The sequence below is a fragment of the Calliphora vicina genome, chromosome 2 (genome assembly GCF_958450345.1).
Source record: "Calliphora vicina chromosome 2, idCalVici1.1, whole genome shotgun sequence".
In the NCBI taxonomy this organism is placed as follows: domain Eukaryota; kingdom Metazoa; phylum Arthropoda; class Insecta; order Diptera; family Calliphoridae; genus Calliphora; species Calliphora vicina.
The window spans coordinates 7,122,479-7,147,516 of NC_088781.1; the positions used below are offsets into that span (position 1 = coordinate 7,122,479).

General features: G+C 32.6%; 3 protein-coding genes across 4 annotated transcripts in view; 1 reads left to right on the forward strand and 2 right to left on the reverse strand.

The window, feature by feature from the left end:
• The window catches only part of Wnt10 (Wnt oncogene analog 10), a 69,907-nt gene that overhangs the window by 38,562 nt on the left and 6,307 nt on the right, over nucleotides 1-25,038 (reverse strand). The window contains exons 2-3 of the mRNA XM_065499276.1: nucleotides 2,839-2,986; nucleotides 2,665-2,743 (exon numbers count right to left, since the gene is read on the reverse strand). Of these exons, the coding sequence (XP_065355348.1) occupies nucleotides 2,665-2,743; nucleotides 2,839-2,986 (227 nt within the window). The remainder of the gene's footprint in view (nucleotides 1-2,664; nucleotides 2,744-2,838; nucleotides 2,987-25,038) is intronic.
• Nucleotides 5,644-7,703, forward strand: LOC135951867 (uncharacterized). Its single transcript, XM_065501603.1, has 2 exons — nucleotides 5,644-5,825; nucleotides 5,891-7,703. The coding sequence occupies exons 1-2, from the start codon at nucleotides 5,778-5,780 to the stop codon at nucleotides 7,235-7,237; spliced, it is 1,395 nt and encodes a 464-aa protein (XP_065357675.1). The 5' UTR covers nucleotides 5,644-5,777; the 3' UTR covers nucleotides 7,238-7,703.
• LOC135951868 (uncharacterized) lies at nucleotides 7,211-8,094 on the reverse strand. Of its 2 annotated transcripts, none has more exons than XM_065501605.1 (2): nucleotides 7,969-8,094; nucleotides 7,211-7,898 (listed from the first exon to the last, which is right to left on the reverse strand). In XM_065501605.1, the coding sequence occupies exons 1-2, from the start codon at nucleotides 8,023-8,025 to the stop codon at nucleotides 7,314-7,316; spliced, it is 642 nt and encodes a 213-aa protein (XP_065357677.1). In that variant the 5' UTR covers nucleotides 8,026-8,094; the 3' UTR covers nucleotides 7,211-7,313. The 2 variants fall into 2 exon arrangements, with proteins under 2 accessions (XP_065357677.1, XP_065357676.1); XM_065501604.1 differs by having other exon boundaries at nucleotides 7,211-7,901.

Sequence of the window (25,038 nt, forward strand, 5' to 3'; positions counted from 1 at the left end):
GGCGAGTGGAACTAATCACTAAGCATACCACAGTTTCATTAAAAGTTTATTGACGATCTTGTAGCCTTATAGCTATGTTTTCCTGCATAATAACTGATGTTGGATGATCTAAGTGAAATCCGCTTCGCAGCGATCGAAAACAAATTGTCCACATTTTTCTCTGAGTGTATTCTAAAACGTGTATATTGTTATTTAGCTTTTTGACTTTTGCATGTCTAATAATACGACTTAATAACTTAATGTTATTTTTTTGCAGTTTATGTTTTTTGTCGATTTATTTTTTTCTCATCCATACAAACATACATAAATGGATGGATGGTTAGGTAGTGGTCACATTATTATGTGTCTAATATTATTCTTTGGTTTGTGTGTGTGTGTGACTATTTGTGTGTGGGTCCTCTAAGTCTAACAGCAAATTTAATTAGACACTTTTGTATGCACGAGTTCATGTTACGATAACGTCGAAGACGACAACGACGGTGTTTGAAGTATGTATGTATTTGTATGCGAGTCAGTTTGTACTCACATTCATACATACAAACGTGGAGTTAATTCGCAACGTATAAGTACTAAATATATTTTATTTATACAGTCAGCCTTAAAATTAGATGAACAGTCATTTCGAACGAACAAGTTTAATTCTAGTTCAGTTCTAGTTCAGTTCTAGTTCAGTTCTAGTTCAGTTCTAGTTCAGTTCTAGTTCAGTTCTAGTTCAGTTCTAGTTCAGTTCTAGTTCAGTTCTAGTTCAGTTCTAGTTCAGTTCTAGTTCAGTTCTAGTTCAGTTCTAGTTCAGTTCTAGTTCAGTTCTAGTTCAGTTCTAGTTCAGTTCTAGTTCAGTTCTAGTTCAGTTCTAGTTCAGTTCTAGTTCAGTTCTAGTTCAGTTCTAGTTCAGTTCTAGTTCAGTTCTAGTTCAGTTCTAGTTCAGTTCTAGTTCAGTTCTAGTTCAGTTCTAGTTCAGTTCTAGTTCAGTTCTAGTTCAGTTCTAGTTCAGTTCTAGTTCAGTTCTAGTTCAGTTCTAGTTCAGTTCTAGTTCAGTTCTAGTTCAGTTCTAGTTCAGTTCTAGTTCAGTTCTAGTTCAGTTCTAGTTCAGTTCTAGTTCAGTTCTAGTTCAGTTCTAGTTCAGTTCTAGTTCAGTTCTAGTTCAGTTCTAGTTCAGTTCTAGTTCAGTTCTAGTTCAGTTCTAGTTCAGTTCTAGTTCAGTTCTAGTTCAGTTCTAGTTCAGTTCTAGTTCAGTTCTAGTTCAGTTCTAGTTCAGTTCTAGTTCAGTTCTAGTTCAGTTCTAGTTCAGTTCTAGTTCAGTTCTAGTTCAGTTCTAGTTCAGTTCTAGTTCAGTTCTAGTTCAGTTCTAGTTCAGTTCTAGTTCAGTTCTAGTTCAGTTCTAGTTCAGTTCTAGTTCAGTTCTAGTTCAGTTCTAGTTCAGTTCTAGTTCAGTTCTAGTTCAGTTCTAGTTCAGTTCTAGTTCAGTTCTAGTTCAGTTCTAGTTCAGTTCTAGTTCAGTTCTAGTTCAGTTCTAGTTCAGTTCTAGTTCAGTTCTAGTTCAGTTCTAGTTCAGTTCTAGTTCAGTTCTAGTTCAGTTCTAGTTCAGTTCTAGTTCAGTTCTAGTTCAGTTCTAGTTCAGTTCTAGTTCAGTTCTAGTTCAGTTCTAGTTCAGTTCTAGTTCAGTTCTAGTTCAGTTCTAGTTCAGTTCTAGTTCAGTTCTAGTTCAGTTCTAGTTCAGTTCTAGTTCAGTTCTAGTTCAGTTCTAGTTCAGTTCTAGTTCAGTTCTAGTTCAGTTCTAGTTCAGTTCTAGTTCAGTTCTAGTTCAGTTCTAGTTCAGTTCTAGTTCAGTTCTAGTTCAGTTCTAGTTCAGTTCTAGTTCAGTTCTAGTTCAGTTCTAGTTCAGTTCTAGTTCAGTTCTAGTTCAGTTCTAGTTCAGTTCTAGTTCAGTTCTAGTTCAGTTCTAGTTCAGTTCTAGTTCAGTTCTAGTTCAGTTCTAGTTCAGTTCTAGTTCAGTTCTAGTTCAGTTCTAGTTCAGTTCTAGTTCAGTTCTAGTTCAGTTCTAGTTCAGTTCTAGTTCAGTTCTAGTTCAGTTCTAGTTCAGTTCTAGTTCTAATATCTTGCTTCTTATTTCAATTGCTTATTACTAATTTCATAATTTTAAACTTTCGCATTTGAAAACTTTTGTCGTTAAGTGTAAATTTTTAAAATAATGAAAAAAATGTGTAAATAAAATAAAATTTCCTGATGCTTAATATAACCACAATAATGTTGACAGTGTGTTGTGGTTTTTTACTCACGCTTTTCAGCACACACTTCCATACATGTCTTGACATAAATGTGTGTACATATGGCTCTGTATCTTTCCATGTTGAGGCTTAAAAACTCAAAAAGGAGTCTTGTCTGTCTGTCCGGTCATCAAAATTAAACATAATTTTATACAAACATAGAAAAAAAACAAATTACTAAATAAATTTCATGTAAAAAAAATCGCATCGTACTAAATGTCTCAAATGGCCGTTAAGCTGCTCTAGGTGGCACTTCTCACCGATTTTTTATTTTTATTTTTTTTGGTTGGTTGGTGTCATAATAATGTAATAATATTTGCTGTAACTGCAACATAAAGTGATGTTTTGAGTAGTAGTTATAGCTAATTCTGTGATTGTTTTAAATATTAATAAAACTTACCTTTTTTCAATAGATTGGAGGCATGGGGATTGCGACTTTTTGTATTTAACGATGAACAATTCCATCTATGCCATTGAAACTGTAAAATAAAATTTTTATTTTTATAAATATTATTTTCATACAGAATTCATGATTATGAATAAGGATATTCATAGTTGTTTTCTTATTATTTACCTGTATTTGACACTCCCTTATGGCCAGATCTAATCCTTCTAAGGCAGCCGTGGTTACATCACTGGCTTTATAACACAATTCCAATTGATCTTTGGTTAAACCGGGCACTGAACGACATGTTGCCCGACCATCAGGTAAACAATGAAGCCTGCAAGATTAATATTTAAAAAATGTTGTTCTTAAATTTACTGTAAAAATAAATTATTTTCCATAGTTGGAAAATTTGCAAAATATATGGGAAAGTAATTAACAAGGTAATTGCACAAATTATAGCTAAAATAATCTTAAATGAAGTGAGACCTGCACTGAGACAACAGCAAGTGGGATTTATACCTCACAAATCAACTATAGATCACATAAACAATCTCGGACTGATCGTCGAACAATCGGTAGAATAGCAAACTCCTCCATATCTGCACATTATATACTTTCAGAGAGCCTTCGCGAAACTAAACTATTGCGTCATTTGGGAACACCGGCTACCAAGTTGGACATGGCAAAACACTCAGTACACAATCCCCCTCTCTGATCTCACAAGAAACTAGCTGAATATATCAGAATCAACTGAGGAGGCTTGAAAAGAAGGTGAATACAATATATGTCAGCAAAAAAAGTCTGATATCTAACGTGAAATCAGCTCTCGTTTACGGATGTGGACGTGAAATGCTGCTCCAATATATATTCAAAGGATGCTAGTCTTTACGGAGGCCTTGTTGGTCTCGAGCTATCTGAAACATCAGGCTTTGGGAACAATCTCATCAGCAACCTATTCTTATAGAAATAAATTGCTGGAGATTTTAGAAGACCATGGAATGACATCTCAAGAAATTATATAGAGTGGAGCCCGCAAGACAGCTTGAGAAAATCACGAATGGCTCACACTTAGAGACGAGGATAGACGCAGAAGTAGCAGAGATTAAAAATTGATTTTGTATTATCTTAAAAATTCTTAATTTTTTTTAAAATTGTAGCTTTCATTTTGAAACATTTGAAACATTCCGGAAATTTTTATCGGGATTTTTCGGACCAACATTGTACAACCAAATAGAGTTATTTTATACTTCTTTTAAAACGCTGGTAAAATTCTAAGACTATATATTCCAAAAAAAATGTAATTGTTTTTGGTGTAATTTAGTATTAAAAAATTCCGGGAATTCTTAATTTTCTCCCGGGAAATGAAAAAATCCGGGAAATTAGAAACCCTAATTCCAAGCCAAAATAACTGTTCATCTTTTGAGGCCAAGAAAGAATGAAGACAATTTCGGATTCTCTGTTCTGAAGTGAAGTGTATCCAGAGAGAGTGTTCTGCATCGATCGAAACGAAATGTAATCGGACGCGCCAGGTTCTGAACTAAACTTAAAACTTCCTAAACACTTCTTCCTAAATAGTTTTTAACAGGTGGCCGAGCGATGTCATGATGGAATTATGTATATTTCATATCTGGCCATTTGTTCTGGGCGTTTTTCGGCATATGCTCGCTTCAAATAAATCAGTTGCTTTCGGTTGTGTGATGGTCTGGTCGGATATCAGTAGCTCATAATAGATAAGACGGTTTTGCTCTCACCAAATACAGAGGATTACTTCCGATGCCCCAAAATAACGTAAAAAGCTTAACCACTTTTTTTAGCACAAATTTGTTTGACGTGTTTACTCTTACAAGTGTTTTGTAAGATCAAACAGCATCAAATAAATTAAAACTAAATTTTTTGTTTTGAATATTATCAAATAAATATATTTTATTTAGTGGTTACGTCTTTTTCGTCAAATATTTGTCATGTGTGACCCTACCTTTACATACACGATTCATAAATCAATATTTCCGGAATTCTTCCGGCTCGGTTGTTATTTAAAATCGAGAAAATCTGTCCAAAAATGGCTAAGAAAAAACCAGGACAACCTCGATTTTTGACCTATATCTGGATTACTAAGTTATTAATATAGACAATATGGATATCTAATGATAGATATTTCAAAGACCTTTGCAACGACGTATATAACCATAGTAAGTTGGACCTACAATGGGTCAAATTCGGGAAAAATATTTTTAACCGGACTTTTTTCATCAAAAGTTTTTTTTTCGCTAAATATTTTTTAAAAAAAATTAAAAAACAAAAAAAATTTTAATTTAAAAAAAAATCGAAAAAAAAACATTTTTCCAAAAAATTAAAAAAACAATTTTTGAAAAAAAAAATTTTGTTTACCTAAAAATATTTAAAATTTGTATTTTAAAGTATAATTTGGTGAAGGGTATATAAGATTCGGCACAGCTGAATATAGCTCTCTTACTGGTTTATATTTAAACTTTTCGGTTTTGGGGGAGGGATTTTCTCTTTTGCACCCCCCGGATACGCGCCTGCTTCAGATACAATATAATTAGTATAATTAATAGTCAGCAACCCTCTTATTAAAGGAAATTATTATCAATGAAGCAACATTTCATTTGTCATGAATAAAATGAAATGAAATGCCTTTTATTTTAATCAATTTTAATACGTTTGCAATTTTTTGTTTTTCATTAAACTTAAAAAGAAAGCTAAATCATCATACGATTAACAATTAAATTACAAATTACATTATTATTAACCAAATATTATACAATATATAGAAGTTTTCTTAATTAATGTGGAATTTACATGGCATACGTTTAAAATTGATTAAAATGGTTTTCGAATTACGTAGTCGTACGTAACTATGTGAATAAAGTATCAATCAATCCTTCTACATATGTTCTATTATCAAGCCAAGTAAATAAATAAATAAACAAACAAAAAAACTATTTAGAAAAAATAAAAAAAAAACATAAAAAGAAACTACAATGAACTGATAAGAAATGACCGGGAGAAGCCATGAAAATATACAAAATTTGTTGAGACTTATTTCGTTTCAAACTTTTGAATTCAACGTTTGTGTGTAAACAAAATATTAAATTATTTTCACAATGAAAACATTTCCGCAAATTCTCATAGTTTTGTTATTAATAATAAAAGTAAGTTTAAGAAATTATTTGAAATTAATAAGACTAAAGTGAAATTTCAAAATTTCTTTTAACAGAATTTCGCTCAAGAACTGGAAATTCAAGAAATTACTAAAGATTATGCTACCACAAATGAAGAACTGGAGGCCATACAATATATTACCACGGAACATTCTATAACAAATGTAATATTGGAAATAACGCCAGAAAATCTTACTGATACCTCAATAAAATCTAAAGAAATTGAGGAAAATTCTACTACCACGATAAAAATTAACAATGATAAATTATTTGCTGAGCAGACTGGAAATGAAGAAATTCAAACGATTTTAAATGACTTAACAAATCATCAAGATGAAATCAAAGATATATCCAAGAAGTCTTCAGAATCTGTGGTCGATGTAATAGCTACTACTACAAGTATTCCAGAAGAATCTAAAGATATAGCCGAAAAGTCCACAGAAAATCGGATTGATGAAACTACTACTACAGTAAATAATCTGAATGAAAACAAAGATATTTCCGAAAAATCAACAGAATCTCTAAACGATGTTACTACTGATTTTACAAATAAACAAGAAGAATCTAAAGATAAGTCCGAAAAGTCTACAGAAAATCGAATTGATGAAACGACTACTACTGTAAGTAATCTAGAGGAAAACAAAGACATTTCCGAAAAGTCAACAGAATCTCTGGTTGATGTAACTGCTACTCCTCAAAATAAGCCAGAACAAACTAAAGACATATCAGAAACCTCCACAGAATATCTGATTTCCGAAAAGTCTACAGAATTATTGGTAGCTGAAACGACCAGCCCTACCACTGTTGACTATGAACCGAACACAACGCCCTTAAACACTCTGGAGGATTATGCTGTTAAACAAATGAATTTCATACTGGATCACTTGCTAATGGAGACCCAAGAATTTGTAGCAACAGTTTTGCAAGCCTCTGTTAATACGGTATTCCAAAGAGACTATTTAAAACGTTATGCAGAGGGTTTAAATCGCCTATTAAATCCTGACACTGACAGCGAGTACAGTGATGAAATTATTGAGGATACAAAAGTTATGACTCAAGATGAACTTTATGAGGAAATTGTTACTAAATTAAATTTCCTTAAAAGCAAACCCAGCAAATATCTGCAAAGACATTTACCCCGGGACTGGATCCATGAGTATCGTAATAAAAGAGCTGAATTGGCCATATGGTTGGACAAGGCCTCCGAACAAATGCATAGGGAGTTTAATCGTTTTGTTTCGGAGGAAGAGGATCATATTAAGTATCAATATTTTAGTGAGGCTTTTGATGATATTTCTCGAGCCACCGAGATCCATCATAAATTGGCTTTGTTGGCAGATTTGGTGAAGATTGTGAAAAATAAGAAACAAATAACATTTATGGATTTATACATGCAAACTTAGTTAGTTTTTTTTATCTATTTAATTATATATTTCATAAATATTGAATAAATATATTGTGTTTGTGTGTTTAAACATTTCATATTTCATTGGCTTTTAATTCCTTAAAACGTGCAAATAATTTCTCTCTGTGTACAATGTCATGTTCATCATTGAGTTCCTGCAACAATTCAAAAAGTTCTCCATGACGTTGTATGCCCTGCTCTGAGAAGCGTTGACGTAATAATCTGGCTGCCTTGGAAAATTTATTATTGCATTTGCGCTCCTCTATAGAGAGACGGGCCAACAACTCAAACATGCCCAACAAACCACGACGCAAAATAATATCCTCTCTTTCCTGTTTGGCCAAACCGGATTTAATGGTGGCAATCAGCTGCTGCAATTCCATTAATAAATTCTCCTTGTCTTGTATGCTGCCACCCTCATCCCTCAGCCTCTGGGAGTTGACTCGATATTGATGCAACAATTCGGCTGTATTGCCTCGTTCCCCAAGGGGTATGGAATCCAATAGTCTATCCGTAAACTCTTGAGTCATCTTCAGCATATTGTCCAGTTTAATGTTCATTATAATATCCACATAATTGTAGAATTGTGCAATCAATTTACTTTCATCTTCGCTGTTATTAATGTAAGCTGATTGTTGAGCAGCTTCAGCTGAGATGACCTGCTTGTGCCAACAATAATAAAACGCAATTAGTTTTTAAATTGTTTCTATGTTTGTTTGTCCAACTTACTTCTAGACCGATCGCTATTAAAATTATAAATGTTGTTGTTGAAAATTTGAAATTCATGTTCCACCGATAATTGTTAGAATTATACTGTCGCCTTAAGCGTTCACTTGCATTAGTTCCATTAGATTTTTTGTTTTAATCTCTGTTTTTAATTTCTATTTACAGTTTTAATCTCTCTCTCTTGGCAATGAAATCTCATTTGTTTCTTACTCTTTTCAATTCATTTTATTATCATTGTGTACTTGCTCACTGACTAATTAATTGATTGTTCTAAAAATACAAAGAAGAATTGAAGAAGAACAAGTAAGAGTATTATATTCGGCTGTGTCGAATCTTATGTAGCTACTTATCAATATAATACTGACACATTTTTATCAAGTTTTACCAATTTTCAATTCCAAATGTATCATAGAGCCATATTCTGGAAGATATTTGTCTGGGTGCTAGGAGAAATCGTGGACCGATTCTTATAATTTGTTTTTTTATAATATGAATAAAATATGGAGAATTTCCTAGTATTATCTGCAATATACTTAAGGAAAATTGCAAAAAAGTTTTGAAAAACAGTCTCCAGTCTCACATGTTGGTTCATAACTCTGGTTCTACTTGGCCGATTTTGACCATTTTCAATACAAAACATTTCAGAACAACAATAATATTTGAGGAAACTTTTATCTCTCTAAGTATTTCCCTGTCAGACGGACATTCGGACGGCCATAGATAGATCGGCTTAGAATTTTATTAGGACCCAGACTATATATACATACTTTATATATTTCGATGTGTTACAAACAGAATGACAAAATCAATGTGCCCCATATTCATGGGCATGGGGCATTCGGCTGTGCCGAATCTTATATACCTACTCACCAATATAATACTGATTCATTTCTATTAAGTTTTACCTATTTTCGATTCCAAACTTTCTCATATTTGTGGTTCATAACTCTGGTTCTACTTTCAATATCAAACATTTCAGAACAACAAAGAATATTTGAGGAAGCTTTCATCCCTTTAAGTCCTTCCCTGTAGGCCAAATTGTGCCTTCATCAGACAGACGGACATACGGGCATACGGACGGACATAGCTAAGTCGTCTTAGAATATTATTACGATCTAGAATATATACATTTGTGCGTCTGCGATGAATATTTCGATGTTTTACAAATGGATTGACAAAATCAATATGACCCTATCTTCATGGTGATGGGTATGAAAAGAGTATTTATTGTGTAAAAGTGTAGAGAAAGATCCACATCTCTTTGCTTTTAAACTGAAAAACAAATTTACACGGTGTATTAGATTTGTCATTCGATTGGTAACTTAGGAAATTAATTGAGATGGTGGCAAAAAGGCCGAGGCGCTGAAATCATTGTTTGACTAATATGTTGTAAAGTCGGATCTCAACATATATAAGTCTCCTGGGCCAGATGGAATACCAGCGCTGGTCTTGAAACAGTGCTCTTCGATGTTAGCTCGTCCATTAGCTAACCTTTTCAGCATTTCCTGTATGTTGAAAGGGAGAGGCTAATAACCCTAAAATATGTTCTGCAATAGCAATTTGTTCTGCACTTTCCAAAGTTATGGAAAGATGACTCTCTACGGGAGACTCGCTTGTTTCATTCACCGTCATTCCTTCACCGTTTAGGCGAAAGTAAAATGGTGGCTCTAAATATTTCCAAGAGTCGCATGGTGCAGTTTTATCGAAAGATATTGCTTTTGGTGTTGGTATTAACTTCTCTCGATTTATATCGAGCTTTCTCAGAGATCCCACTGTATAAGTTGTTATAGATGGGATCTTATCAAACGAGTTCAAGATAAATTCAGGGGTACAGCAAGGCTCCGTTCTTTCTCCTACTCTATTCCTTATATTTCTATACGACCTTCTACATCAAACTTCCAACCTATCTACTATTTGGCAGATGACAGCAACATTTGCCATTCATATTCATTAAATTAGAAACCAAGCCTGTCGGAGATTGGGTCAATAAGGTAAAACATGAATGATTCCCTTAATCGAGCCCTTCTGACAATCTCTGAATGGGGTCTTGCGAATAGGTTCGCTTTAAACGCTCGCAAGACTCAGTGTTGCATGTTGACACAAAAACGAACGACAGACCATGTCGCTTCATATGTATTTTTTGGGTGGTGTAAATATTGTGGAATCAGATGCTCTTGGTGTTCTGGGCATGAGAATACAATGTGATGTCCGCTGGTTTAAACACATTTTTCAAGTGTCGGAAGAAACATTCAAGTGTCTCATATTTCTAAAACGGTGTAGGAATTACTTCACTCCATCTGATCTCCTCACTATTTATACCACCTAACTATATCCTACCGAAAATGGAATACAACTCCCATGAATGGGTCGGTGCTTCAAAGTCTATTTTGGAGCTTCTCGGCCGCGTACAGGAGAGGGCGAAGGTGATTGATGACAGTAAGGTATCCAACTCTATTGATTCGCTGGAGCTCCGTAGAAATGTGGGCTGCGTTTCACTGTTCTATCGGTACTAGAATGGAATGTGCTCTGATACCCTCAAATTTTTACATAATATATGTTTTTCCTCAAGAACACATCCCTTTGTGGTCGATTGGCCAGTGGACCGCACAACACATACTATGTACATATGTGGAAAAAACTTCCCGCTGAAGTGTTTCCTGACATTTTCAATGTAGGAAAGATTCAATCGAATGTCCACAAACACTACTTACTCTTTCCTCCCACCCATAACCTATTTTCCTAGTTCTAACACAATGCTTTGAATGAATAGGGGCTATCCTCTGAATGCTGGTACAAGAAGAAAACAAAAAATACATCCCCGGGGCCATAAAGGCCCTTCCGAACAATTTTCTTCTGCACATTGCCAACATTGGGCAGTCGCCTAGATTTGAGATGTGAATTTTGACAGAGTAGTGAATCCTTTTGGTTTTCCGGTAAGCTATATTTCCACCATCCAAGAATTTTTGGGTAGTCTTTTCTTCTTGCTACCTTGGGGATTCCTGACGGGATCTTTTCTTATGGTATCACCAATCGATTTACATTTTACGTCGGTATAAGTCGGCATTATAATAATATTTGTGGTTTATTAAAGCTTGAAGTTTTGAGTTCAATATTCCGTTAGTCAGCCAAGTTTCACAGCCATGCAGTAGAATTGCAGGACTAGTGTTATGGTAGATATCCAAGCTGATGAATTCTATTTTTTCTTTTCCAATTCTAGTCGATAGCTGCTTTCCCAGTATCTTCACGTCCTATCATGTTGCCTAGGTAACAGAACATATCTAAGTTGTTAATCATCGACTGAATATCGGAATTTTTTGTGAACAATAGACAAATATCATCGGCATAATTCAAATCTTCCAGCTGACTTGTATTGTATTCCACGAATTTTGGAGTCGATCGTGTTATTGAATATCTAGAGAGCAGATAACCTTGTCTTACACCAGACTTAGGGCAAAAGGGTCGATGAACCGAGCCTTCTGTTTTCGAATTTTGGACCTGATCCATCTATTTATGTTGTTTAAGAGAATTTGGGTGAGTATTTTCCATAGTATTGAAAGAATCAGGGAATCTCTCCTGTATTTCTTAATTACCATTTCAATTACAGCTATTTCTGAAGAGTAGGCATTTATTTGACGGGTAACTTCAGGTGAGTTGTTGAATCTAAATGAGTTGGGGAAGTTGTTCAGTGTTTCCATGAAATGTGTTCGCCATCTTAGCTACTCATGGACGATCGTGGGGGCTGGCTGTCCATCTCTTGATTTGATGAGGATATTGATAGATTTCTTCTTTTCAATGAGTTTACTCGATAAGTCATAAACGGGCTTCATATGATTCAAATATCAGCTGCGACGTTTGCAGTAGTAGCAAGTTCTCCTCATCTCTTTGGTTTTGAGTTCATATTGTTTTTCTAGCTGGATACATTCATTTTTACACACCAACAAAAAAAAAACTAAAATATTAAACAGTTTAGTCTGAATTTCTTGGACTTAACTGGAAGAGAAAAATTTCAAAACTATTTCTAAATTACGCCATAATTATGTACCAACGATTTTTAGTGTATTTTTTGGCCACTATTGATCGTATACATTTGTCTTGCTTAATTTATAATGAGTATCAGTATCAGTTTCAGTTTTTTTTTACATGACTTATTCTCATCGTTTAATTAGATTTAATTGGTAAAATGGAATGAAACAAACGTAGTTTAAGATCACATACGATTGTAGGCGGTGACAGGGGGCTGCTGCATTCAGCTATCTGTTTGTATAACCCCGTATAAATTTAATGATTTATAGAGAATTCGTTTGTAATATAGATCACTAGAGCAAAACAAACTAAAATGAGATAATAAATACAATATATGCATTAATTAACCCATGTTTAGCCACATGTAAATATGAATAAATATTTGAACAAAATCATTTTGCGGTTTCAACAAAATAGTCGCCATGAAATCAAGAATCGCTGGACCACCCATAACTGGTTAATAAGTTCTAATGATCTAACGATAGTCATCATATGATGCCACCTGCATTAGTATTGTTTGTTTTTTATTTTACCGCAACTAAATTGAATGATCAAATTCTACTAGTTTTTGGAATTTTTGTTTAAACTAAATAACCAATTTTTTTTTTTTTTTTTTTTGGTAAAAAGAATTAAGTAGAATCTTTATTAGTTAAAATATAAAATAGTTTCACGCTTCATAAACAAATAAAATTACAGACTATGGCGCACAGTTAGATTGAAAAAACTTAAGTTTATAGACACACTTCTCCTGCTTAAAGGGCATACTTAGTTCCTACGAAGTATAGGTGACACTTCAAAAGGTATATTCTCATTTTAAAGACTTTTTAGGTTCGTTATTGCTGCTTAATTTTATTAAATTTTTAAAGTCAAAAAACTTATTTTTTCTACAGATACATGAAATAAAATTTGTTACGGTCTCGTACAAACTGAAAATGATGAACTTCAACTGATACGCGATTCTCGTACAACATTTTTGAACGTGTGTGAAAATGACACGTACGCATTTTAGCGTAGGATTTTTTTTTTCATTTAATGTATCTACATTAAAACACTAAGAAATCCGAAAATAAACTAATGTAAATCTCGAATAAATACGAGAAAAAAAAACTGTTATAAACCTTTACTTATAACAATATACTCGTACATTTATAGCAGTAAGAGTTTGCGGTACAATTTCAAGCTTAAATTGAATTTATATTCTTAAATTTGATCATTAAAACTAATAAACCCAGTTCTAGTTCAGTTCTAGTTCAGTTCTAGTTCAGTTCTAGTTCAGTTCTAGTTCAGTTCTAGTTCAGTTCTAGTTCAGTTCTAGTTCAGTTCTAGTTCAGTTCTAGTTCAGTTCTAGTTCAGTTCTAGTTCAGTTCTAGTTCAGTTCTAGTTCAGTTCTAGTTCAGTTCTAGTTGAAATCTAAGCCAGTTTTAAATAAGAGCTATTTCCTAGAAATTTTAAGATTCGGAATATCCAAAGATCAAGTGTTCACTGTTAAATTTTTCACTACTGTAAACCCTACACAAATGTAACCAACTTTCCCCTCTTTTGAGCTGTTTTTAAGTCATGTAGAGTGCAAAGACGCCACTTAACTAAACATTTGTAGGGGTTTCATTTGTTTTTTGTTTTTTTTTTGGTTGATGTTTAAAAACAAATTTATCTATAGTTTTTGATCACCTTTTGACCTTGAACATGCCAACATGTTAGTCAAACAATGATTTGCCACAGCAATATTTTCTTAATCTTTCTCTAAACGGCATGAGGTGTGGCTTGTGGGTTTTTATGATTTCTTTTTGGTTTTTGAAATCCTAAAGTTCTCTTTTATACAAAAAGAAGCCACTTTGGACATACAAAAAACCTAAAAAAATTTGTTTGGTTGCTGCTGTTGCTGCTGATGGCGATGACTCTTTTTATGATGGTGATAAACAAATTATGAAACAATTTCATTTCAACAAATCTGCGTATTTGATGTCTTCAAAAACATGGTGGATGTGGAATTATGAAGTATAATATCTTTAATGTCTGTTATGTGTTGGAACCTGTCTGTCTTGTGACATGTCAATCATTTCATTTCGCATTCATTTATGCCGGATGGTGAATCACTTGCTCACTTACTCGCTTCACCTCTAGACGAATATTGTTTAAAACGTTTTATTGTGTTAGATTTAAACAAATCTAATACATAATCGTAATCATAAAAAATATGTCTGTGTGTTTGAAATATTTATGATTATTATTGCAGATTTAGTTTTAATTAAATTCTCGAGAAAAAAAAAGAACAGATGGAACAAAAAACAAACATTATTAAAATTAAAATTCCATGAATTTGAAGCAAAATCTGATGTTGGAAATCAGCAAAAATGCAGTAGCATTTCATTTGGAAACCATTAAAATATGACGTATGTTTGATTAAATCTGTAAAATGTTTTAAGCGAAAAACAAACAATAAGTGGCAATTTGTTCTCAGCCAACCCAAGGTTAATTATTTTAGCAACCTTTTTTTTTTTTGTAAAAAAGATTTTATTTTCGGTTTTTGTTCTATGATTGTGTCTGAGTATAAGTTAGTATCTTCTATGACTGAATGTCTGCTTAATTTGATTTGCAAACTTCAGAGTCTTTCATCAATGTATGTACTATGTATGTATACGTTTTTTACATTGTTCTAAACCTCAACAAAAAAATGTTGCTTCTCTCCACATTCCTAATAAATTGAAATTGTTGTAGTTTTTGATTTAATTTTAATTTTAGACTTGCGGTTTTTACTGTGTATTTTTGTTGTTGTTGCTGTTGTTTGGTTTAACTCTTGAAATGAAAATTGTTAAAACGATTTTTTTTGTTTTAAATTTTTGTTGTTGTCAGAAGAGTCTTAACCTAAAAGCAGACAATAGATTTATTTCCATATATTCATGGAGTCTTAAATCCTTTATTATTTAATTGACAAAAAAATCAAAATGCTGGAAATTTGTTTAAGTTGTGGGGGTTCCCTGGGTTTGAAAATTAAATATACATAAATCTTTAGGATAAATACTGTAAGGGTGTTTTAAATAATTACAAGTAAAATAAAATGCATTTATACAGAAATATGTCACCTAAACTCGAACTCGAACTCGAACAAGAACTGAACTAGAACTGAACTAGAACTGAACTAGAACTGAACTAGAACTGAACTAGAACTGAACTAGAACTGAACTAGAACTGAACTAGAACTGAACTAGAACTGAACTAGAACTGAACTAGAACTGAACTAGAACTGAACTAGAACTGAACTAGAACTGAACTAGAACTGAACTAGAACTGAACTAGAACTGAACTAGAACTGAACTAGAACTGAACTAGAACTGAACTAGAACTGAACTAGAACTGAACTAGAACTGAACTAGAACTGAACTAGAACTGAACTAGAACTGAACTAGAACTGAACTAGAACTGAACTAGAACTGAACTAGAACTGAACTAGAACTGAACTAGAACTGAACTAGAACTAGAACTGAACTAGAACTGAACTAGAACTGAACTAGAACTGAACTAGAACTGAACTAGAACTGAACTAGAACTGAACTAGAACTGAACTAGAACTAGAACTGAACTAGAACTGAACTAGAACTGAACTAGAACTGAACTAGAACTGAACTAGAACTGAACTAGAACTGAACTAGAACTGAACTAGAACTGAACTAGAACTGAACTAGAACTGAACTAGAACTGAACTAGAACTGAACTAGAACTGAACTAGAACTGAACTAGAACTGAACTAGAACTGAACTAGAACTGAACTAGAACTGAACTAGAACTGAACTAGAACTGAACTAGAACTGAACTAGAACTGAACTAGAACTGAACTAGAACTGAACTAGAACTGAACTAGAACTGAACTAGAACTGAACTAGAACTGAACTAGAACTGAACTAGAACTGAACTAGAACTGAACTAGAACTGAACTAGAACTGAACTAGAACTGAACTAGAACTGAACTAGAACTGAACTAGAACTGAACTAGAACTGAACTAGAACTGAACTAGAACTGAACTAGAACTGAACTAGAACTGAACTAGAACTGAACTAGAACTGAACTAGAACTGAACTAGAACTGAACTAGAACTGAACTAGAACTGAACTAGAACTGAACTAGAACTGAACTAGAACTGAACTAGAACTGAACTAGAACTGAACTAGAACTGAACTAGAACTGAACTAGAACTGAACTAGAACTGAACTAGAACTGAACTAGAACTGAACTAGAACTGAACTAGAACTGAACTAGAACTGAACTAGAACTGAACTAGAACTGAACTAGAACTGAACTAGAACTGAACTAGAACTGAACTAGAACTGAACTAGAACTGAACTAGAACTGAACTAGAACTGAACTAGAACTGAACTAGAACTGAACTAGAACTGAACTAGAACTGAACTAGAACTGAACTAGAACTGAACTAGAACTGAACTAGAACTGAACTAGAACTGAACTAGAACTGAACTAGAACTGAACTAGAACTGAACTAGAACTGAACTAGAACTGAACTAGAACTGAACTAGAACTGAACTAGAACTGAACTAGAACTGAACTAGAACTGAACTAGAACTGAACTAGAACTGAACTAGAACTGAACTAGAACTGAACTAGAACTGAACTAGAACTGAACTAGAACTGAACTTGAACTGAACTAGAACTGAACTAGAACTGAACTAGAACTGAACTAGAACTGAACTAGAACTGAACTAGAACTGAACTAGAACTGAACTAGAACTGAACTAGAACTGAACTAGAACTGAACTAGAACTGAACTAGAACTGAACTAGAACTGAACTAGAACTGAACTAGAACTGAACTAGAACTGAACTAGAACTGAACTAGAACTGAACTAGAACTGAACTAGAACTGAACTAGAACTGAACTAGAACTGAACTAGAACTGAACTAGAACTGAACTAGAACTGAACTAGAACTGAACTAGAACTGAACTAGAACTGAACTAGAACTGAACTAGAACTGAACTAGAACTGAACTAGAACTGAACTAGAACTGAACTAGAACTGAACTAGAACCGAACTACAACTGAACTAGAATCGTTGTTCTTTAATGATATAAACTTGTTAGAAAACAGTTAAGTAAATACATTTATTACCCTGTAAATAATTCAAATCTCCTGTCAATGGCACTTGTGTTTTAATATCAGGATTCTATCATAAAATTCCAAGCTTAATTTTTAACCTTTGTTTCGAAAACTATTTAAATTATTTTTTTGAAAATAAACGCATTGAGGCAATAAATAAGAGAAATGCTGTTTATTATCAGTTTCATTTTTCAATTTAGTTCTTTAGCATTTTGGTCAAGATATGGCGATGCAAAAATATGATAATGCAACAAACAAAATGCATTTTAATTGGGTTCAAAAATTTTAATGCAAAACATTCTGACTTTTTTCCATCTCAATGTAAAACAAAAAAGAACCGATAAAGAATTTCAAATAAAGATTCGCATAAGATAAATACTTTGTGTTAACAGCTTTATAAACTAACAACGACTAGTTGGTTAGTAGTTGTAGGTACACAGAGAAAAAACTAACAATGAGGAGAGAACAGAAAGGTAAAACTAAAAATGAGATTTAGAGAGAATTATTTCAGTAGTTTAGTAATTTCTTGCAGTGTTTATTAAAACAACATTAAAGTCAATAAAATTGATAAGAATTGAATTGCTAAAGATTTCAACAAAAAATTATAGCAACAATCAGCCAGAACAGAATCGAACAACAACTAAGTATGAATTGATCGTAAAGTGATCAGGCCAGGAAACTCTTAAAGCATGTGTAAAAGGTGAATCATTTTACTGCTCTGCTCTAGAGGAGCTTAAGATTGTAAAACACGCAATGACGATGATGATGATGGTGATCCTGTTGCTCATGGTGGTGGTGGTGATGATGATGTTGATGATGCTAAGCCACGATGGAATAAATATTTAAAAATCAACTTTTTTTTTAAGCGATCGATAATTGATCGCTTATAAATTTATCGTTGGTATGCATTTAAAATTGAAAAATAAATGAATATAATGACCATGATATTCCTTTCAGCAACACACTATCCAACTCTATCTAGCTATTCTGTATGTATGTCTGTTTTTGTCCGTCTGTCTTAACGATACAAAGCTGAATATTGTGTTAAATGTGGCGCTTATCAGCGTTAAAATGTGTTTTAGATAAAAAGTGTTTCATTTCTGTTTTTCTTGCTTCTTTTAATTTTGCAGTTTATGAGCAAATGAAAGTGTATCACCATCACAGCTTAACAACAACACAGGCTAAAGAGTTTTTTATTATAATTACTATTGTTGCTGTTTGGTTGTTACCTTTTCGATAATCTTCCGATGATGGTTGAGATCTTTTTCGATTTTGTAACGTTAACGTTCCATTAAATATTTTTAATTTTTTTTGAAACATTGACGCTGCACTTTTGTTTTTCTTTTCATTCAAATCTCAAATATAAAACCTACAAAACAAAAAAAAAATTGAAAATAAAAGACATGCGAAATAATATTAAAAGCTTTTTAAATGTTTCCCACGGTTTTAAAACAAAGGATTTCTTTGGATGGCTCTTATAGAACACAAACTACAAAGTTGTTGCCTTAAATTGATGGAAAGCTGACATTCTTTTGTAGCGCCTTCATCAAATGGACCGCAAATTATTAATAAATCAAGGATTTACATTTGTTAAACACCAACTCACACGAATTTCTTTCTTACTCATTTGCTGCCAGCCAATTTGTGCAAACAGTCATAAAATCATCGATTTGAAGGCCAAACTACAAATTCAATAAATCTACAATTTATTGAAACTAAATCGACAAAAGAGATGTTTAAGGGACACACTATTATTCCCATACAAAGTATTTTATGTAGTAAAGTTTTTAAAAAAGGGAATATTGGCGCTTAAATAAATATTTTTAAAATACTTTGGAAATATTTCTTAAATATTTAGGTTTTTGCTTTACTTTCTTAAGAAATTCAAATTTAGAGAGAATTCTTAACGCGTGAGAATGAAATGAAATAATTTATTAGAAAATTCATTCAGATTCTGATTTAAGTTTGATTGTATTCAATGATTGATAGTAAGTATTCTTGAAAAGAACCAAGCAGAGGACGAAAAATGTTCATCATGGTTTTCGAATTTTTAAAATTGTTCACCCTCTAAACAATCCATCCAAGAAACACCCTGACTTCCCCTCCCCTAGAAAAGAGGACTAAGCATTAACAAGGTTCCCCACCAATATACCAAATACAAAGAGAGCGCTGCACAGTGGTATGAAAAAAAGATGGAAATAAATCTGTAACTTCTAAACCCTTAGTCCAATTTGAATGAAATTTCACATGCGCAAAAAGGAAGTGTTGTCGAGTTTAAGTTTTGGACATCATGACCCCACCACGAGCGGAACCAGGGGTCCCTAAAGTAGGACACCTCAATTTTAAAAATTATCATATTTCTTCGTTTGTGTTCCGATTCTTCTCATCGAGCACTACATAAAACCTCGTAGTAGCTATCAATTATCTTTTATAGCTTAGGAGATATTCGCATTTGAAAATTAAATTCAACATTTCACCACCCTACTCCAGTTTTTTGATGACCGCGGTTCCAAATATTTCCCGATTTTCTCCACTTTTTTAAAGACTATTTTTCGCTATTTTTTTGGGAAAAAAGTACTTTTATTCTTTTTACGTTGAATTTGTACTTTTTGAAAAGCTAACTTTACATCAAATATTTTAAATGAAAAAAGATTTATAATTTTTGATACCGAGGGGACCAGGTCCATTAAAAAAACGCCTATTTTTATGTAAAATTCAACTTTAGGGCAAAAAATCTCAAATCGCATAGTTGATATCAAAATATAGTAACCCATTTTAGATGGCCCAATATGTTCTTAATTATTTTGTAAAGTGTTCCGATAACTCCGCCCCTGGTATTGATATTATAGCCAAAAAACGAAAATATCCCATTTTTGGAATTTTTCAATACTTTTTTTTGGGAATTTCGGGATTCCTGATTGCAAATTTCAAAATTTGTTTTTATTTTGCCATTTTCAATAAAAAAATCTATATAATTGTATAACTTCATTAAAAATATTCATAAATAAAAATTTTATTTCAATTTGAAAAATTTGTATTTTTTTTTTTTTAGATTTTTTTTTCGGTAGTTGAAGAAATAGCTATCTAAACTATTTGGGACACATTTTGCTAAGAACAATAGGTAATAAGTTATGCCCGCAGAGAAAAAATATAGTTGGGCATGGTTACTGTAACCATTTCAATATTGTTACAAGTTTTTTAACTATATTATAGTCACAGTAACCATTTACATGATTGTGGTAACCATAATATGGTTAACTTACGATTCACATGATTGTCTCAACCATATATATGGTTACAGTAAACATATATACATATATGTTTGTGACAACCATTCATATGATGAAGGACTTATCATATTATGATAAAATTATTCATCATAAATATGGTTGCCACAAACATATATATGTTTACTGTAACCATATATATGGTTGAGACAATCATGTGAATCGTAACTTAACCATATTATGGTTACCACAATCATGTAAATGGTTACTGTGACTATAATATAGTTAAAAAACTTGTAACACTATATAAATGGTTACAGTAACAACACATGTTTGGCCAAAATGTCAAATTTTGACCCCCTATAACGGAGAGAGTTCTTGACCGATCTTGTTGAAAAATTGTATCTGAATTACTATCCAATAGGGGTGCAAATTCATCCCGATCGGAAGACATTGGTTTTAAAAATTGGTTCACTTGACATGAAATCCCCCATATTTGTACATACATTACTCATATTGTGTGTAATTTTATCTTGAAATCCCGCATTTTTAAGTCATACACCCAATAAAATTAATCTACAATTTAAGGAGTTCATAATACCCAGATAACGAACATATACCTAACACGTTTGTCCTGGAATCTCAATCAGAAGCTTGTTAGCTTTCAACAAAGTATCTTCTAAAGTTCTATTCCTTAATAGTTTGAACTCTATTACAGTTATTTAAATGCGTTTGCTACTGTGTTCAAGTGTACTCTTGTTAATGAGTCACAGTACTAATTGTGTTCTTGTTAAGATGCTTCAAATTTATCTCTTGTCTTTAGAAAAGTGTTTGAAAATTTTAGGTTGCCTATAAGGAAGTAATTTTTAAGTTTTTCTTTCATTTAGGCCTACCTCTATTGTCAGATTTACATATATAGCAACTACTAAAACTCAAAATAACTCGCCTCCTTCGAATGAATTGCATTCTTTTAATAGGCGGAGTAAAAAACTCACTTCAACTACTCGTACTTACAATGTTACAATCTTGCGTAAAAGTAACAACATTCCATGGTGTCACTTAAATTGTGCGTCATCTTTCAGCAAAGTCCTTTTGTGCGAACATGTTTTGCTATTCTTCAGAACTGAGCTGAACCAGTTGTTTCCATTCAAGTCCCCTTTTTCGAGTATACACCACTTAAGGGCCCAATAATAACTTCAAAGCTTTGTTAACTTGGCGCTACACATTTTCCATTTCATGCACTCAAGTTGCTTGTTTTTCGAGAGGAGAAGCGTAATGGCTCGCGGCCATTCAAAATTCTTGCAAAATGTGTGTGTGTGGTGGAGTTAAGAAAATAGTTAAGTGAGTGCGAAACTTTCTCTTCAGAAAAAGTATTTTCCCCTTCTTCTATTTATTTCGTTTTCTGTTTTTGTTTTTAATTACAAAAGAAATACTTTTGTTTGTTTTACAAGTGAAAATATGTATGAGAAATAAGTATTGCATACTTCAAGTTACAATTAAATGTGTAAAAATACCATTGCATACTTTTAAGGCTGTTAGTTGGTTGGTTGGTGGTTGTATAGAATAGATAAATTTCTATTTTAATAAGCTGGTTTTTTTTTTGTTGCTCCACCAAGAGGACTCGAGAAATATTTAGTATTTTTTGAATAAAATAAAATACATATAAGAATGGAATGACCTCAAAGTGTACAGCTAAATCGTGGCATGTGGGTAGGTACCACACACTTGATGATGACGATGATGTGTGTGTGGCTGTGTGGTTGGAAAACATGCACAATTTGACACTCAATTAGGATGCACATTATTAGAACCTGTAAGCATCATTTGCATTTCATACACCAGCACTTAGGGGCACACACTTTGACGCACAGACGCAAGATGCCTCGTGATTGTAACCACCATTGTTGAATGGCAACAGAAACAGAAGACAAAATCTGACAAATGCAAAACAAAAACGCCTTTTTTTCTCCGACTAGGGATGTTGTTGGTTGTGTGTGGGGGGCAACAAAAAAAAAAATATAAATAAATCATGCTTAAGCTTGTCATCTCATCTCATGGCAGCAGCGTGTAGAGCTAATTTATATACTCCTCTTAAACAAAACATTCAGCCATTCCATACCATCCAATACTTGTAATCCTCATCTTCATCTATTCGAGCATCATTCAAACAGTGCGTGCGTTTGTATTGGAATTCGTAAGTGTGTATTTGTGTGTGTATTTGGGGATGTGTGTATCTGTGTGTGTGTAAAGCTCATTATGCATTTGCAATTATGACTTGTAATGGCGTCAACTACGTTGTTGATGATGCTGCAACAAGATCTAGTGCATTGCAGTTAAGTTTTTAATGCAGTTCTTTACTGTTTTTTTCCTTTTTTCGTTTGTTCATTCGTTGCTGACGTCTTAAGATGTCAACAAGCCAGAAAATTATGTTGACAACAATAATGATAACAACAACTGCAACATCATCCTCTGTCACCACCAGGAGGAAGGAGTATGTATTTCGTATCTGTTGTTGATTGTTTTTTAAAATTGCATATAACAGTTACAAATATCGACATTATCTCTGGCATTTGCATCTGCACCATCGTCATCATCATCATCGCCAATTACTTGATGCAAATTGTGCATGTGCAGCATATACTGCAGTAGCTAGATGCATAGATACGTATAAGGCATGTATACATCTACCTTAAGTGCCACTAAGGATGGATGGCATCAGGGTCTTAAGTTGTTTGGAGTAGTTGTAGTTAATAAGATGTGTTTGTGCTTTACTTGTACTATAGTGTAGATACCACCTATCTGTGCTGGATATTAATATACATAGTTTAGTAAAACGCATCTCATTAGTTGCATTCAGGCCTAAAAGTATACTATGCATTTTCTCAACATTGAAAATATGTTTGTCTGAAAAGGCTCTCCTCAATCTGGAATGTATCCATCCATACTTGTACGAGTACATTTACTTATTCATGAATATTTATAAGCATAAATATTTATGCAGAATGTCCTTAAGTTTTTTTTTGAAGTAGATTTTGAGGAGGATCACCACATCATAATTACTTGCATACTTCATTGTTAACTCATAAAAATAAATTTATGTCATTTTGTTTTTATTAACTTAAGTTAATAAAATAAATTTGAAGTGGTCTTTATACATATAAACTGATTATTCAAATTTAGTTAAATTTAAACAATAGTTGGTTAAAGTTATAACTACTTTGACAATTAAGTAAAAAATTTAGATATAAATTTCTAAATTTCCATAAAAATTTTCAAAGGATATTCAAAGTTGCTAAGTCGTTTATGCTGCTATTAACTCTTCTTAAGATCTATGAAGTACTAATAAAATCAAATTGCGAATTTCAAACTAAGAAAATGTTTTTCGAACCTTACTTAAATATGATTTCAATGATATTTGAATTTCTTTATAGAGCCTCAAACAGTTTTTACAATTTTTTTTTAATTTTGACTATAAAATCAGATTATTATATTTTCAACAAAATATATGTATCTAATTTCCATTTTCTTAAAGTTGTTCAGTTCATCAAATATGAAGTAATAACAAGGACACATTTTTTACTCAAATCTTCTGAGTTCAACTATTATTATATTAACGGCCATTTTCACAATGTACGATTATTTAATTTTAACCGGAAAATTAACTAACTGTCGGTTTGTTTAACGGGGACCATTTAACCAACGGTTACCGATTTACGTTTCACCGTCATTTGATTACTTAACCAAATCATTCAGTAGAAAGTATGGCAATAATACATGCATTTGTTTACGAAAAATAGTGTAATGAAAGATTGATATATAAAAAATTGTCTAAAAGACGGCATAAAAAATAATAATTTGTGTTTTCTTAGTGGTATAATAAAAAAAACGTATAAAACTCAAAAATATTAAGGTACCTAACTGTAAAATTTACAGAACAAACTGAACAACAATTACTGAAAACCAACAAGGAAAAGTGCACATTTGTTGTTTGGTTTGTAAGTGCAATATCCGGGTGGTATATGGATCACCCCGTGTAAAATTTCCTTATCTTCGCTTTACACTTTTAAAAATTATAAATATTACATAAATATAAATGTTTTTCCATGTTCTTTTATTATATTTCTTACAATTAAGATGCTAACCGGCGAAATTTGTTCGGTTATATTTAACAGCAACTTTGTTGTTAAATAGTGTCAATTAAGAATTAATCGTACATTGTGAAATTCAAATTAGCCTTACTTGCGGTTAAAGTTCACGTTAACTTTTAATCGTACATTGTGAAAATGGCCGTAAGTGTCACAATAATCTCCGAAATGCCTAAAAGAAAATTAATAATATACTTATATCCTTTATAACTTTTTGCATACACTCTTGGCTAGTTAAAATACCATTGGCTAGTTTTTAATAATTGAATGCAATATAATGCTATGTTCACACTTGGGCTTTTAAACGTGTTTAAGCAAAATCTTGATTAAGTTGAGATGATTAAGTTGACACTAAAATGATTAAGTTGACAAATAAAAAACAACAAACAAATTTATATTTCTTTAAGGCATTAAATATGGAAATTTATGAAAGATATCAGCAGATTATTTTAAACTTTTTAATTATGAAACATGTGTTTTTTCTCATCCATGTAATTTATTACCTATTGTTCTTAGCAAAATGTGTCAAAAACTTTTTTGACTTTTTTTCAAAATGGGCCCGTTTTTTTAATTT

Coding starts and splice junctions, on each gene's coding strand:
- LOC135951867 (XM_065501603.1), top strand. CDS start 5,778: ATGAAAACATTTCCGCAAATTCTCATAGTTTTGTTATTAATAATAAAA. Junction 5,826..5,890: donor TTTTGTTATTAATAATAAAA/GTAAGTTTAAGA, acceptor TTCTTTTAACAG/AATTTCGCTCAAGAACTGGA.
- LOC135951868 (XM_065501604.1), bottom strand. CDS start 8,025: ATGAATTTCAAATTTTCAACAACAACATTTATAATTTTAATAGCGATC. Junction 7,902..7,968: donor TAATAGCGATCGGTCTAGAA/GTAAGTTGGACA, acceptor TGTTGGCACAAG/CAGGTCATCTCAGCTGAAGC.